Below are 17,941 nucleotides of genomic sequence, written 5' to 3'. Positions count from 1 at the left end.
GTACAGCAATAATGCACACAGTGGTGTCACACTACAGGTATAATGCACACGGTAAAGTTACACTACAGGTATAATGCACACAGTAATGTCACACTACAGGTATAGTGCACATGCACACAGTAATGTCACACTACAGGTATAGTGCACATGCACACAGTAATGTCACACTACAGGTATAGTGCACATGCACACAGTAATGTCACACTACAGGTATAGTGCACATGCACACAGTAATGTCACACTACAGGTATAGTGCACATGCACACAGTAATGTCACACTACAGGTATAGTGCACATGCACACAGTAATGTCACACTACAGGTATAGTGCACATGCACACAGTAATGTCACACTACAGGTATAGTGATATTGCATTAATTTCACAGTACAGGCACACAGTAATGTCAGTACAGGTGTATAATGCATACAGTAAGAGTGATGTCACAGCACAGGGATCATACACACAGTAATGTCACAGTACAGGTATAATGCACACAGTACAAAGAAAACAAACACTGCTGGTGTTGTAGTACAGAAAAGAAATAGTGGTATTTCCATGTGCAGCAGTGTGGCTATTCAGCCCCTGGAGGCTCTAGATGTGATTGCCTCCTATCCTTACGCTTCTGGCTGGATACTTGCTTTCAGCAGACCTAAGGGTTGCTGTGTTATAGGCATAAAAATGATGACAGGTTCCCTTTAAGACCGTCATGGTTGCGTGCTTCTATAGACTTCCTTGTATTTCCTTTATTTAAATATGACCCAATAACAAATTTTACTAAAACTGGAGCTGAAGCCTGCTTTATTTGTAGAACACAGGGGTTATCCAGCGAAAATCTTTTTCTTTTAAATCAACTGGTGTCAGAAAGTTATATAGATTTGTAATTTACTTCTATTAAAAAATCTCAAGTCTTCCCATACTTATCAGCTGCTGTATGTCCTGCAGGAAATGTTTTATTTTTAATCTGACACAGTGCTCTTTGCTGACATCTCTGGCCGAGACAGGAACTGTCCGGAGCTGTAGAGGTTTTCTATGGGGATTTATAGAAAACCGGGACAGAGTTCTTGTTTCGGCCAGAGATGTCAGCAGAGAGCACTGTGTCAGACTGACAATAAAACATTTCCTGCGGGAACATTTCCAGCTGATGAGTATGGGAAGACTTGAGATTTTTTAATAGAAGTAAATTACAAATCTATATAACTTTCTGATATCAGTTGATCTAAAAGAAAAAGATTTTCGCTGTATAACCCCTTTAAGACGGCACAACATGGACCAATAGGAATGCATAGAAGGGCGCTGATCTTGGTTGTTGGACCGTTCACGTTCCCAGCTGTACATTCCCTGATTACAATAGGTGGCCAATAACAATGATTTTAATGGCCGTCCAAAGATGCGATTGGCCAACATTTTCCTGTTCGCCTAGTCGCTGATCCTTTCATATGCGCTGAGTATAGGAAGCAAGAATTTTTGAGAACCCAGTAATCGGCCTATAGAAAAAGACCTTTCGTTGCCAGGAATATGGTGCATGAATAAACTAACCACATTCGGCATTTTTAGCCGACGGATTCACTTTAAATCAATGGAATTTGCTTTTAAAAAACTAATATCTATGACCGCCACTACTGGTCAGAACATGCCTGGTAAAAATACCACCTGTCATTCATATAGTCTATTTGGTCACTGTATATTGGTATATCATTTACGCCTTGTGTGGTGCTACATCCATGGACAGTAATATGGGTCTCCCTTTGCAATGATAATGGCTTTTACCGTTCATTGAAGACTTTCTACAACATTTTGGAGGTGTCCGTGTAAATTTTGGCCCAATTTTCCATAGCAGCATTTGTGGTGTCAGGCCCTGATGTTGGATGAAAGGGATCACACTCACTATTCTAATTCATCCCATTTCTGCTGCTCCAGAATCCAGTGGTTTCTTTACTTCACTTCATATGACACTTGGCAATGTTTTTTGTGATGTAAAGTTTGCATGCAGCTGCTCAGCCATGGAAACTCGTGCCATGAAGCTTCTAGTGGCACCCAGTTTTAAAGGAGTAGTTCACTGATAAAAATTTTCTTTCAAATCAACTAGTGCCAGAGATTTGTAATTTACTTCTAATTAAAATTTTTTAAGTCTTCCAGTACTTATCAGCTGCTGTATATCCTGCAGGAAGTGCTCTCTGCTGCCACTACTCTCCATTTCAGGAACTGTCCAGAGCAGGAGCTAATCTCCATAGAAAACCTCTCCTGCCCTCCAGACTGGGAAAAATACACCACTTCCTGCAGGACATACAGCAGCTTATAAGTACTGGAAGACTTGAGATTTTTTAATAGAAGTAAATTACAAATCTCTTGCACTTTCTGGCACCAGTTTATTTGAAAGAAAAAACTTTGTGCTTCAGCACTTACTGACCTCCATTCTGTCCTTTTACATGGTCCCACTACCTGGTACTGTGGATACTAAACACTTCCACTTGTCTGTAACACCACTCACAGCTCTTGGTGGAAGATCTAAGGCTGCGTACACACTACGGAATTGTCGCGTATAACCCGCGGCGTATTCCGTTGCTCGTCATTTCTTTCGACGGAACGCGGAATCCGCCCGTGCACAGAACAGTGTCTATGGCACGGGCGGAAATGCGCGCCGCCGCGTGCGGAGACGAGCGACGGAATACGCCGCGGGTTATACGCGGCAATTCCGTAGTGTGCACGCACCCTAATGGAGTGTTTACACATAGAGATTTATCTGACAGATTTTGGAAGCCAAAGCCAGGAATGGATTTGAGAAGAGAAGAAATCTCAGTCTTTCCTTTATGACCTGTTCTCTGTTTATAGTCTGTTCCTGGCTTTGGCTTCAAAAATCTGATCTAAGCACACCATTAGAGGGAAGACATTTCAGAAACTGGATTGTTGCTGCAGTGTCTCCCTGTTAGGGTCTATGCACATTGAGTAAATGTGGCGGATAACTTCCGCCGCTCGTCTGGCGCGCTCCCTCTTCTCTCTCCGCCCGTACCATAGACTCCATTCTATGGTCAGGCGGATTCCGTTGTCCGCCCAAAGAATTGACATGTCAGTTCTTTGGGCAGATGGCAGAATCCGCCCGAGCATAGAATGGAGTCTATGTGACGGGTGGAACTTCAAGTGGTAGCGGGGGTGGGGGGGAAATCCCTGTGGAGTTGTCCGCCACATTTACTCTGTGTGCATATACCTTTATAGCAATGAGCTTTATAGATGGGCCCATTCTTTCACAAATCTTTGTAACGGCCGGAGGGGCTGGATTATATACACCTGTGCTATGAATGAATTCAATGATAAAGGGGTGGGCCCTACACTTTTGTCCCTATAGTACTGTACATGTACCTGATGTGTTATTTTACCCCTTGTACATGTCCCTATTATTATTAATCGCTCCCTCTCTATGTAATTCTCTGCTGTATTCATCCATTTTTCCATTATGGCTTACTCTCTCTTCTCATAGGAATGCATTGTGTGTTCCCATTTCTTTATGTCACTGCCTCCATTGCTTGCTGTTTCCTAGTTGTCCACTGTGCCTGTCTGTGTTTTCTGTAGAAGCTGCGCCTCCCTCCTCCTCCCTGCTGGGCTCTGGTGTCTCCCCCTCCCTTCTCTCCTCCCTCTCATTATCTGCACAGCTCCCCAGCATCCCAGTGACGCAGGAATGAAAGAAAAAAACATCACAGGGGCAGCAGCATCAGGACACTGATCCCAGCGCTGATCCAGACCATCCGCCATCCAGCATCAGGACCACAGGACACCTGACCCAGCAGTGACCATCAGGACTAAGCAGGAGGTGCATCAGGACCAAGGACAGCAGCCCCTGCCTCAGCAAGGCCTGGTGAGTGGGATCCCTGCTGGAGCTATGGAGGCCATCCTGGATACAATGTACCATTTATACTTCATCTATCTATCTATCTATCTATCTATCTATCTATCTATCTATCTATCTATCTATCTATCTATCTATCTTCTATCTATCTCCTATCTATCTATCTTCTATATATCATCTATTTTATCTGTCTATCTATCTTCTATATATCTATAATCTATTTTATCTTTCCATCTGTCTATCTATCTATCTCTCTATCTATCTTAAATCTATTATATATTTTCTATATCCATCTATTTATATGTCTGTGATCTCTTTTCTATATATATCTAATATCGATCTATCTATCCATCTAATATTTATTTTTCTATTTCCATTTTTAAATCTTTTTTTAAATCTGTCGCTCTTCTATATCTATGTTTGTATCTCTCTTTTAAATATCTATTTTTGTATTACCTATATGTCTGTTTATCTGTATATATCTATATTTTCTCTATCTATCTATCTATCTATCTCTCTCTCTATCTATCTATCTATCTATCTATCTATCTATCTATCTATCTATCTATCTCTCTCTATCTATCTATCTATCTATCTATCTATCTATCTATCTATCTATCTTCTCTTCGTGTATGTTTTTATATTCTATTGTAAATCTATCTATCTATCTCATACCTATCAATCTTCTATCCTATATCTTTAAGTCTCTCATATCTGTCTGTCTTCATATATTTCCATCTTTCTCACGTCTGTTTATCTGTCTCCCCTATGGATTCATACTCAGACATACATTGTATAAGAGATAAGACACCATATTCATATACAGTTTCCTGGCATATACAGAAAGATAGAGGAGTGTATATATCTGCATATACTGTAGCTGTATATTTAGAATACAGTCTGGAGATAGGTATAAAAATCTCACCTTGAGGGATGCATTGTGGTGAGAAAAACATAATATCCCAATACATGCTAAAGGAAACTTATACCAAGTCAAATGCACACAGTGGTATACGGAGGGGTAATATATACACTGTACATGTAGTGTAAGGCAGAAAATAGGCAGTATATGAGGGTAACACGTGATGGGAGGTAGTGACAGATCTATGGATCAGTGATACATTGTTGTGTGGTCAATAGCCAGCACCGGTGACCATGATTTATTAACAAGTACTTTCCAAATTACTTCCCATACATCCCTCCCCCTCCAGCCATCTACAGAACACCCATCATTCCTCCTTCTCTCCTTCTGTCTCTCCTCTTTTCTTTCATCCCTCTATCTTTGTCTTTGCTCACTTTTTCTGTTTGCCTCTCCTTCATTTTCTTACCCTGTGCTCTTCCCCATGGTTGATGTACCGACCCTATGTACCATGCCCCCTACATGACCATATGTACCATGCCCCCTCCATGACCATATGTACCATGCTCCCTCCATGATCATATGTACCATGCCCCCTCCATGACCATATGTACCATGCCCCCTCCATGACCATATGTACCATGCCCCCTCCATGACCATATGTACCATGCCCCCTCCATGACCATATGTACCATGCCCCCTCCATGACCATATGTACCATGCCCCCTTCATGACCATATGTACCATGCCCCCTCCATTACCATATGTACCATGCCCCCTCCACTACCCTATGTACCATGTCCCCTCCATGACCCTATGTACCATGCCCCCTCCATGACCATATGTACCATGCCCCCTCCATGACCCTATGTACCATGCCCCCTCCATGACCCTATGTACCATGCCCCCTCCATGATCATATGTACCATGCCCCCTCCATGATCATATGTACCATGCCCCCTCCATGACCCTATGTACCATGCCCCCCCATGACCCTATGTACCATGCCCCCTCCATGACCATATGTACCATGTTCCTTCCTCTTTATGCTCAGTTCCTGTCTCCATCCCCTACTCCCTTGTCCTGTGGGTTTTCGGTGACAATACCCCTTTTGGTCTCTAAGTGGCTCTCGCCTCTTCAAAAATTCTCTTTCTTCGGTGTCTCCATCTTTCTGATCCTTCGTCACAGGCTGCACAAGCTGTCCCATATTGCTTCTTCCCTGGTCCATTGTGTAGGGTAGCCTCTTATATGTGATTCATTCATTCTCCATGATGCAGCCTTCCGATGCTTTTCTCTTTGTGACTGCTATGCCCGGTCTACATCCCTGCCCTCCCTCATGGGCCCTGGCTTGGTGCCCGCGGACATTTTCAGACACAGCCTTCCCCTGGAATAATCTAGCATCCTGAGAACAGGCTGTGACGGGCCCTGGCTGCCAGCCTGGCTCTGTCCCACCTCCCCCTGACTATAGACTGGGGCATTGTGTATGTGATACAATCAGCGTCCTGTGGACATTCATTGTGTATATAGCTGCAGCATTGTAAATCCTAGCTGTTTATTAGAGGGATCATCTTAACTGTACGATCACGCAAGGCCTGGTCTATAATAGTATTGTGTACATGGTGCATTCAGTGTGTTATAGTCCTGATAACTGTCCGCACTGGGATAGTATAGATAGTCCCCATAGAGGCTGCAATTATATTGTATGATAATGGTCTGTACTGGGATTCTGCATCCAATGAAACTGATTTGCAACTGGTAATATATGACAATGCTTTTCTTCCTTGACCCTTGTCTTAACCTGCCTGATCTGGTCGTGCTATGTTACCAGCTAGAACAGGGATGAGCAACCTGTGGACTCCAGCTGTTGCAAAACAACAATTTCCATTGTTAAAGCTTTGGCTGTTCAGGCATGATGGGAATTGTAGTTTTGCGACAGCTGGAGGGCCAAGATAATAAAGATAATACTTCTTGTACAGATATTGTATTTGCCCTATCGTAGTTATATTGCTGCTCCTGGACCATAGTTATATTAGATGTAATGCCATGTACCCATATTATACGGCTGGGTAACAACTGCATAGTACATTACTCTACCTATACTGGACATTGTACAGGGGTAAGATCAATAAACCACAGAGTGCCTTATTATAATAATACTGGTCAGGCCTTAGTTTATATGATAGGACCATAGAGTGCCTTATTATAATAATACTGGTCAGGCCTTAGTTTATATGATAGGACCATAGAGTGCCTTATTGTAGTCATACACCTTGTAGTGGAATTATATGATAGGACCATAGAGTGCCTTATTATAATAATACTGGTCAGGCCTTAGTTTATATGATAGGACCATAGAGTGCTTTATTACAATGATATTGGTCAGGCCTCAAATGATATGATAGGATGACAGAGTGCCCTATTGTAGTCATACACCTTGTAGTGAAATTATATGATAGGACCATAGAGTGCCTTATTGTAGTCATACACCTTGTAGTGAAATTATATGATAGGACCATAGAGTGCCTTATTGTAGTCATACACCTTGTAGTGAAATTATATGATAGGACCATAGAGTGCCTTATTGTAGTCATACACCTTGTAGTGAAATTATATGATAGGACCATAGAGTGCCTTATTGTAGTCATACACCTTGTAGTGGAATTATATGATAGGACCATAGAGTGCCCTATTGTAGTCATACACCTTGTAGTGGAATTATATGATAGGACCATAGAGTGCCCTATTGTAGTCATACACCTTGTAGTGAAATTATATGATAGGACCATAGAGTGCCTTAGGGTATAATTACACCAAGACTAACGATTAACGATAAACAATCTCAAACGACCTCTATGGCAAACGACCCGAAATCGTTCGCCCAATTACACAGAACGATGATCGTTACTTATGATCGTTCCTGCGGTCGTTTTGCGTACGCTATTGCGTACGTTTCAGCTATGACATCTTATTACACCGAACGATTTGCAAACGATCAAACGATAAAAATAGGTCCGAATTCTATCAAATGACCAACGATTTCTCGTTGGTCGTTTAATCGTTGTCTGTTATTACACTGAACGATTATCGTTTAAATCCGAACGATCTTACAATTTTTCAAACGATAATCGTCCCGTGTAATACGGCCCTTACAGTGGGTGTACACTTTGCAGTCAGGGATTATATCAGAAGGCTAGAGTGCCTTACTTTAGTCATACACCTTGCAGTGGGATTATATCAATAGTTTAGAGTGAATTTGTACAGCCATATGTCTTGCACTGGGAGTATATCAATAGACTACCGTAGTATTATATCGATAGACTAGAACACTGCTGTAGTCCTACACCTTTTAGTGGGGTTATATCAGTAGGTTAGAGTGAATTACTATAGCCAAACACCTTACAGTGAGATTATATCGAGGTCCCTATAATAATGATAATGTCTTGGGTGAAGCATATTGTACCTTACTACAGTAAGCATCATTATTGTAAATGGTGTACCTACCAGTGCACACAATTTCCATGGAGCCTGTTGGTGTGAGGGGGCAGCACTGATTTGCCGTCCTTGCTTGACGCTACACATTTATAGTGGCTACTAAAAGTAACTTCCTGTATACAGACTGATGCGACTGACACTGAATTAAAGGGACGTATATAACCTGCTGATATGTCCCTATAGCACACAGGGCGCTGAGAATGAAGGTAATTTATTTATTTTTTTCACTTTAATCCTCTGTGCCATTTCTCAGATATTACCAGCTTATTTCTTATGTTAATGAGGCGTTGTGGTGCACTGGGGACGGGACTACCATGCCGAGTGCACCAAAACGTGCCAGTCCATTACAAGGGAGAGACCAGCCAGGGTGGATTAGTGCACTGGGGGGCAATGCCCCATCAAACTGGTAATATAGCAGGTAAACTGCTTCTAACTTGCTCATAGTTTCCTTTTAAATACTCCGTGTATTTACCGCCCCCTAGTGGTGGTTCCAGAATTATAAAAATTCTATTATATAAAGGTAAACAAAAAAAGTGAACTTTGATCCGGAAATTCTACAACAACATCAACAATGGAATTTTATGAGGCCGTCCTATAACATACATTAACGGGGATTGTCCAGGATTAAAGGAAATGGCTGTTATTCAGGAACAACATCACACCTGTCCATAAGTTGTGTTTGGTATTTTATTGCATTTCATATCCATGCTAGATTATGTGACCATATGTAAATTCAGGGTGCCAGTTCTATATAGTCTATGTTCCTATGAACCTGTGGCTCCTAAGCTGCTGCAAAACCACAAAGGGTTAGCTGTCCAGGCATGATGGCAATTGTAGTTTTGCAACAGCTGGAGGGCCACAGGTTCCCTGTCCTTGTATTATATAAATGGAGCTCAGAATGCCTTACTACAGAAAGCCGAGCACTCCTCTGTAACCTATGGCTCTCCAGTGGTTGTAAGACTAAGACTCTTTTGCACCTGCTGTATACTATATGTAACGCCTGGAGTAGTGGATCCACTGGACCGTCACCAGCGATGGCACTAACCTCACCAGGGAGCGGAGTCTAAGGGGCCGTTGGTTTTCACCAGAGCCCGCCGCAAGGTGGGATGGACTTGCTGCGGCAGGCGACCCCCAGGTCGCTACCCCTGGCTTGGTTGCTAGTGACGGCAGGCGAGGCCTGGTAGGAGCAGTCTGAGGCTGAGGATAGTATACGTGCTTGCAGGTGGTGACAGGACTCAGGAACAATGGGAAGGCAGCGGGCAAGGACTAGGGACCAGGACTGAAGACAGGAACAAGGGACAAGGACTAAGGTCAAGGACAACAGGGAGCTGGGCCAAACGCTATGGGAAGCATATAGAGGCTCCAACACCTGTAGTGGGGCAGGGCTGGAATATATAGGGAGTGATTGGTGCAACTAACCAATTAGGAGCGCACTGCCCCTTTAAATCTGAAACAGCCGGCGCGCGCGCGCCCTAGGAGGCGGGGACGCGCGCGCCGGCCGGCACAGTGAGAGACAGGAGCGGAGGAGAGGTGAGGCGCCCCCAGGGGTCGAACTAGCAGCAGCGCCGGGTCCCTGCACAAGGACCCCGGCGGCTGCATGGGGCAGGAGGAGGTCGCGGTGGCGGCCCGGAACACGGGAAGCCGCCGCGGCCGTGACACTATACCATGAAGAAGACATTGATCTCGGCTATGTGACTGTATCATAGACTTTGTTATTAGACACTGATCTCTGCTGAGACTGCATTACTGGTTCCCGAGTCTGTTACGATCATGTTACTAGACCACAGAGTGCCTTATTGCAATGATTCTTGCTTGCACTAAGGACAATTGTCTGCTCTATAGACTTCTTCACACTTTTAGTACAGGAATCTTTCACAGACTCCATGCATGCCCAAAGTCACAATTTTGATAGGACAATCCCTGACCACTAGAGGGGCAGAGTTTAAGCAAACACGGTCAGAAGTGGACTTTTTAATAATATTCATGGAAATGTTGAGGCATTTCTATTGTTGGCCCAAATTTCACTATTTGGGCTATTTAAAAGGACATTTTAGGAAAAATAAAACTTGTGATTTTGTAGAGACATCAAAAGTTTTAAACAGTCTGTGTCTGGGTGTCAGATCCTGACTGATTGCTATAGGGAGTCAGGAGAAGTGTGCGTTAAGTACCTTCTTTGTGCCATGCCACCGAGACAAACTCTGTGTAAGCTGGGGCGTAACTATCAATGTAGCAGCCATAGCAGCTGCTATGGGGCCTACTTCATCAGGGGCCCCCGTGGTCTTCTCCCACAATACACTGGGCCTCCTGAACTGTCATCATTTGCAGCACGAGTTGGCCGAGCAGACCTCCCAGGAACTGCAAATGTCCCTTTAACTGAAAGCACTGCAGTTATGACCACACTTTACAGCTAAGTGGTCGGGAGGGAGGGGGCCCAATCACAAGTTTGCTATGGGGCCCACCATTTCTAGTTATGCCACTGAGTGTAAGTTTAAGGGATGGAAGGGGGGGAGGGGGGATTTATAGTACTTTGGATTAGTAGGTATTTGTATTCCCTGCGAGGAGAACTATTTGTATTGTCTTTTTATGGAAAATAAAATAAAAATAATATAAAAAGAAAAAAGAAAAAAACGTTTAAGGGATGGACGATCATACTCACCCAGACCCTGACCGCGCAAAACTTTTGACATGTCTCTATAACATAATGAAAAGTTAAAAAAATGGCCAGTACACCAATAAAACTGTTCACGCTATGCAGGTGCACGTTGTTGTGGCTAATATACAGAAAAAAAAACTGAAATGAAAAACTGAAAGAGGTTCTTAGCAAACCATTTGATTAAATAGAGTATACCATCCCACTATGTTAAAGGAGAAGTCTGGCTAAAATCAAACTTACCGTACCAGCAGGGGGTGAGGGAAACATAATAAAGAAAGGACCTTGCGCGTGCTGGACCTTGCGTGCGCGCTGCACCACATTACGAGGCTCCTGTACCCCGCTGGATGTCATTCTCTCCTGGCTTCAGGGTACGTCATGAATCGCCTGGAAAATCTTAAAAGTGTGGGATTTAGCCTGCCAATCAGCCACGGCAGTGGTGTCCCACCCTAGTCACTATCTGGCTGAGCGGAAATCCTTCAGCAGAGTAATGAGGGAGCAGTAGCAGAAGGGGAGGTATGAAGACTGTTGGCAGGGGATCAGGGGCAGGATGTGGTGCTGTGCGGGCACCAGGACAGGTAACTATATTCTCTTTATTATGTTCCCCCCACCCCCTACCCAAAATGACCCCCCCCCCCCCCGCCGGAATTCTCCTTTAGGGTATAAACCCACACACCGTATATGCAGCAGATATGCAACAAATACGCAGCAGATTTGTTGGTACAGATTTGATGCTGTGTTCAGTTATTTAGATCTAATCTGCTGCGATTTTGCTGCGAGTTTGCTGCGAGTTTGCTGCGTATCGCAGCAGTAAATACGCTGCATATACGGTGTGTGGGTTTATACCCTTAAGGTGAACCTCAGAAAGACCTACACTGGCCTCCTTTGGGCTTACATTAAGCCTACAACTGGGTATGAAGGATCCAACTGTTTAAAACAAAGTGCTATTGGAGTGCTGGCCGTTCTTTTGTGTTATATGTTGGGGGGGGGCTGGCTACCTCTTGTTGGCCTGCACAGAAATTTGTTGGATCCCTCATGCCCAGTTGTAGGCTTAACGTTAGCCCAACAGAGGCCAGTGTTAGTATAGGAACCATCTCTTTCTGAGCTTTAACAAGGTGAGCTTTGACAAATGGTTTGCTAAGAACCTCATTTAAAAAAAAAAACTCTACAGCGGTTTTTTTATTGTTTGTATGACAGGGGAGTATATACAATAAGTCCTGGCTTAAAATGTTACCAAGTATGATATTGCATATGGTCCAAAATACTGTGGTATGGATCCAACCATAATACTGTACCTATAGAATTCTTCAAGGAATCTGTGAGAAAAAATAGTCTGCAGTCCCACTGCATGTTATACTACAGAGGAAGGAATTAGAGATGAGTAACCTTAGGTATGCACTGTCTGTCCGAACCTGACCGTGCAGCATTTCATTACCGATGGCCAAAGAAGTTGGGTGCAGCCTTAAAGGGGTACTCCAGTGTGGGGGTACTTTTGCGCTGGGACCCGGGGACGAGGTGGCCGAGGGAAAAGCCGTCCGCTCACCTCCCCGGTTCCAACGTCACGTCTCGGGCCCGCGTAAGACACCCGGAAGCGCCGCGATGCGGGACCCGCCGCTGGAACCGGGGAGGTGAGTGGACGTCTTTTCCCTCGGCCATCTCGTCCCCGATCCCAGCGCAAAAATGCCCCCATGCTGGAGTACCTCTTTAAGGCTGTCTGGAAAACATGAATACAGCCATGGTCCATAGGCTTTATCCACATTTCCACAACTCCCTAGGGCTGCATCCAACTTCTTTAGCCACCGGTAATCATATGTTACACACTCGGGTTCCCACGGACCCACGAATGCTCAAGTTGCATTTATCTCTAGTAGCAATGACTCATATATGACTAATCCATGAAGTGCCTTATTAACTCCCACTATGTCAAACTAATCCGCTCTATCCAAAAGAGAACATCAGAAAACGACATGGACATGTTGCTGCAATCATAAAAAATAAATTTTTATCTCTAAAATCTGTGGTACAAGATAATATTTCCTGCGGCTCACTTGTGAGCTTTGCTGCACAGACTGGGGTAGAATGAGCATAGTCATCTCATCATCACTAGAGGATGGCTGAGCACCACTAGGAGTCTAGATAAAGCAGGATAGCAAAATTATAAACATACGGGTGAATTTCTGGTTACAGCTCTCCTATCTGTACTTTATCACTTCCCGTAGACTGTAATAATCTATAATATTTCACTTCCCTATTTATAAAGACAATAGAGGAAGTATGTCTCTTTAATATGGCCGTCCAACATAGCTTCAACATATAGAATAAGGAAAAATTTCTTGTCTCCAAATTTGTCTCCATTGAGAACTATACCTATTATATATGTATATATATATATATATATATATATATATATATATATATATATATATATATAGCATACAGTAGCAATGCTTTTCTCACATTCCTTTGATGGGCAGGTTTCATATAAATAAGCAATGTTATGCAGAGACGCGTGTAACATTTGCCTTCCCGTAGCCACAGTCTAGTTATATTAAGGCTAGACCTTCACGGTGATACAAAGCAGACCACAATTCCCAGGGAACCTGCAGCATTTCCATGACTCATAGGCAACTTTAGCATTTCCCTATGGACCAAGTCTGATTTTTAGCCATTTTTTACAAGGTCACTTGCAACTTTCTTTTCCATTAAGAAACACTGCAAATGTTATTCAAATCACAGATGACGCTATGTAGTCATGGAGCCCTTAAAGAGAATGTCTCATCAGAAAATGACCTATTGTTTAAATTATGTTTATATGTAAAACAACATTCTTTTTTTAAGAATTCTTGGTGTAATTCTGACAGAAAAAAAAAACATTTTTTAGTCTTTTATATTATATAGCCACATTTCAGGGCTACAGGAGCCATAAGGAATTGATTTTGTGAGCAGTTTTGCAGTATTTTGCTCAATGACTTTCTAGGAATAGGAATAAATTCTAGGAATAGATTTTGTTAGCAATTTTGCAATATTTTGGTCAATAAATTCCTAGAGGGAGACACGTGGGTGACCCTGCACCTTTCACAAATATTTGGGAATTATGTAAAACACCCATAACAGTGATAGCTACATAAACCCCCATAACAGCCACCATCACAGGGGTCCAATGACAGTCATGGGAATCCCATTAACTGTGACCCCATAACAGTGGCAGCCATAGAAACCCTATTAACAGTAATCGTCTTAGAATCCTCCATAACAATGACAGTCATTGGATGACAATAATAATGACGGCCACGGGAATTCCTATAACAGTGACCGTCACAGGATCTCCATTAAGAGTGGCAGTTGCAGGACGCCAATAATAGTGATAGTGTCTGGAATCCCATAACGGTAACCATTAGAGTGGCAGCAACAGAACCCCATTGCCATTAACAACCATAGAACATCCCCCTTGACAGTGACACAGGAACCCCATAACTGTAATAGGATGTCAACACTAATGACAACATATATACTGTTCACAATTGTGAATAGTATCCGACCCATTCTATTTTACAGGCCACTGCACATGAAGATGGATGCCATGGTCTGCGCATTGGTTTGAGGTGGTTCATACTCCATAGACTATAGACCCCATTCACTTTCATTAACTCTCATTATCAAGAATACAGTCACTCCATGGGTTCACCAGCCGTGCCATGATAGTGGCTTATATCACAATGCACTTGCCTTACTAAAGTCTTCATGGAGTCAACTCTGGGTTTCACGTGTAATGATCTTCCATTTTAATCCTATTGGTTAACACAGAATTATGACCAGGGAGGACCCTCTAGACTGTGCGGCAGAGGAGAACCAACGTCCCATTGACTTCCAGAGTCCTATCCTAGAGAAGCGGAAAAGACCAGTGGTTCACCCCTCAGCTCCGGCTCCACTTCCTAAAGATTATGGTAATCACTATTGATCCTATATTAAACACTAATAACTAGTTTCATAGTGGTAAAGGGGTAATATTCTTTCCTTTCTTCATTTTCTACCACAGCTTTCACATTCTTCGACCCCAATGACCCAGCATGCCAGGAAATCTTGTTTGACCCCCAGACTAGTATTCCTGAACTCTTCGCCATCATCCGGCAATGGGTGCCACAGGTCCAGCACAAGATAGACGTCATTGGCAGTGAGGTAAGTTCTTGATCGGTTAGAAATAATTATAGAGTACACCTTATCACGCATAACTAATGCCTCAAATTAAAAATGAAATTTTTGAAATTTTGCTAATTGTCTTTATTAAAAGGGTCGTCCTACTATTATTTGTTTGATTTGACAAAGGGACCATCTGTCCGGAAACATGTTACCCTATGGATTAATAAAATAAGTTGCATATCACCCAGTCAGCGTGGAGGAATACTTTTTTTTTTTTTTGCTCTCTCTCTTCATCCTACTATTGTATATCATATTTACTTCAGAAATGCTAAAATATGAACGTTACCCTTTTAGACTAAACCTACATAATATGACGCAACTTTTTTTTCAAATTGTATAGGAACGTATATGTCCACCTAATGTTTGAGTGCTGGTGGACACACATCCTCCTCCTTACAGCCAGATCTCTACCTAGAGACCCTCTGTTCACAGCCAATAGATGTAGCTTTTTCTCCCCTGTTTGTCAGGGAAGGAGAAGAGGCCCTGGAGAATTGCTGAAAAGACTTCACAGGCTGTATGGTCTGTTTGTAGTCTGTAACCATGGAGACACATAGGGCAGCACAATTGGTTTATACACAAAAGATATACTATTGTTTAGATGAACAGAGGCTTAGATGTGATTGCAAAACTAAGGAACATGGGCTGCTAGGCAAGGTCATGGGTGTCTTAGGGCTGCATCCAACTTCAGCAGCCACTGCTAATCAAATGTTTGGATTGGATGTTGGGTTTGGACTAGAGATGAGCGAACCTGGAGCATGCTCGAGTCGATCCGAACCCGAACTTTCGGCATTTGATTAGCGGTGGCTGCTGAACTTGGATAAAGCCCTAAGGCTATGTGGAAAACATGGATATAGTCATTGGCTGTATCCATGTTTTCCAGACAACCTTAGAGCTTTATACAAGTTCTGCAGCCCCTGCTGATCAAATACTGATCGTTCGGGTTCGGATCAACTCGAACCAAAACCCGGTTCGCTCCTCTCTAGTGTCTATATGATACAGAGTATATTAGGTTGTATTTACACTTCCATGCAATCATGGAGCCTGATACTATCCCAGCATTTCAGTCACCCAATGAACCTGATACCACAAGCAATATTGTGAGGTTTCAGATACTGACTTTAGCTTCTATTACGTTGTCACACTTTATATTAGAGTCTTACAAACTTTTTATTTCCCCTGGCAGATCTTGAAGAGGGGCTGCCATGTGAATGACAGGGATGGACTAACAGACATGACGTTACTGCACTATGCGTGTAAAGCTGGAGCGCACGGTGTAGGTAGGTATTAAATATCTGCATTTTGATGTATTTTACGACGGCATGTATGAGCAGTTCAAATGTATGCAACACTTTGGGCCTGTCATGACCAATATAGCTGCAAGTGCATAGCTATAGGACAAGCGACAGGGGGGTCAAACTCGCAGGCCTTCAGGTATGGCAAAACTACCACTCCCATCATCCCTCATCAATCAAAACATTAGCTGTCCAGGCATGATGGGAACTGTAGTTTTGCAACATCTTGAGGGCTGCAGTTTGACACCTATACTATAGGGGGTTAAGAGGAAGCAGAGGCACCTCAGCCCTGGTGTTCTATAAGGGTAACATATGTCTGCAGGAGCAGCACCTTTGATACCCCATGTGTTCACTCATTCAGGAGACCCTGCAGCCGCCGTACGACTGACCAATCAGCTTCTCCAGCTGGGAGCAGACGTGACCCTGCGCAGCCGCTGGACTAACATGAACGCCTTGCACTATGCCGCCTATTTTGATGTCCCAGAACTGTTACGTATTTTACTGAAATCATCAAAGCCGAAAGGTGAGAATAAAAATTATAGAGAAAATCCCTGTATAGCTATGCCCATTGCTGATGGGTGACAATATCTTACACCTCTCTTCTCCTCTTCTAGTGCTCAATTCCACCTGCAGCGATTTCAACCATGGAACCGCTCTGCACATTGCGGCCTCTAATCTGTGTCTTGGGGCCGTAAAGTGTCTCCTGGAGCACGGAGCCAACCCCTCTGTAAGGGTGAGTAGTGTCTCATCTACTTAGCGTCATCTTGTACTACAAATCTGAAGAGATCATATCCAATTTCTATCATAAGGATTTCCTGTACTTGGAGGTTAGGTGTCATGCCCTCAAGTTTTATGGAGATGTAGTATAGCACCCACAGCCTCCGAGGAGGACCCAATCTACCTTAGCATACCTCCTCTTTCATTCAGAAACCTACCTTGGTCTTTTATGTTGGTTTGTGTATTAAAAATTATCATGATACCATGAGATGATGTATTACGAAGGATTTCTTCAGTAGAAGCATCCGTGGGAAGAGTAGCACTGTATGCAGCACCATATGGCAGCACAGGGGCGGATTAACTTTACCATAGGCCCTGGGCTGTTCACCAAGCCTGGGCCCCTCCACCCCACTGTAACTATGGCAGCACTAGCATGGTGTTCATAGTACAGGATAGATAATATCATGATGCCCTGATTTGTTCAAAATTACGGTAAAAAAGCAGCGATTTTTTGAAAATCATGGCAGAACTGTAGCCAGGAGGTAATACACCACTGAAAGTATAAGTCTTTTTGGGTGGGCATGGGCCCCCCAGGAGCTCAGGGCCCCGGGCTGCCGCCCGAAACGCCCCTATTATAATCCGTTACTGTGGCAGCATACAAAGTGCCTATGCCGTGTGCCTACATACAGCCTACACAGAGGCAACTCTGCCATAGGCATAAGGCCTAACATGGGAAGCTCATGATTGATAGAGCAATAAGCATACTGTCACACATATATTCTATAGTAGCAGCATTATATTTATTTAGGGTATAAACCCACACACCGTATATGCAGCGTATTTACTGCTGCGATACGGAGCAAACTCGCAGCAAACTCGCAACAAACTCGCAGCA

General features: G+C 43.3%; 1 protein-coding gene across 1 annotated transcript in view; it reads left to right on the top strand.

Annotated features, from left to right (window-relative positions):
- Positions 1 to 3,656: 3,656 nt before the first annotated feature.
- Positions 3,657 to 17,941, top strand: part of CLIP3 (CAP-Gly domain containing linker protein 3) — a 28,838-nt gene continuing 14,553 nt past the window's right edge. Inside the window, exons 1-6 of the mRNA XM_069943304.1 lie at positions 3,657 to 3,848; positions 14,645 to 14,784; positions 14,877 to 15,016; positions 16,221 to 16,314; positions 16,691 to 16,852; positions 16,944 to 17,062. Of these exons, the coding sequence (XP_069799405.1) occupies positions 14,649 to 14,784; positions 14,877 to 15,016; positions 16,221 to 16,314; positions 16,691 to 16,852; positions 16,944 to 17,062 (651 nt within the window). The 5' untranslated portion in view covers positions 3,657 to 3,848; positions 14,645 to 14,648. The remainder of the gene's footprint in view (positions 3,849 to 14,644; positions 14,785 to 14,876; positions 15,017 to 16,220; positions 16,315 to 16,690; positions 16,853 to 16,943; positions 17,063 to 17,941) is intronic.

The sequence above is a fragment of the Dendropsophus ebraccatus genome, chromosome 10 (assembly GCF_027789765.1).
Source record: "Dendropsophus ebraccatus isolate aDenEbr1 chromosome 10, aDenEbr1.pat, whole genome shotgun sequence".
Lineage (NCBI taxonomy): Eukaryota > Metazoa > Chordata > Amphibia > Anura > Hylidae > Dendropsophus > Dendropsophus ebraccatus.
The sequence above is the reverse complement of the archived record's forward strand: the minus strand, read 5'-3'. Positions and strand labels throughout refer to the sequence as shown.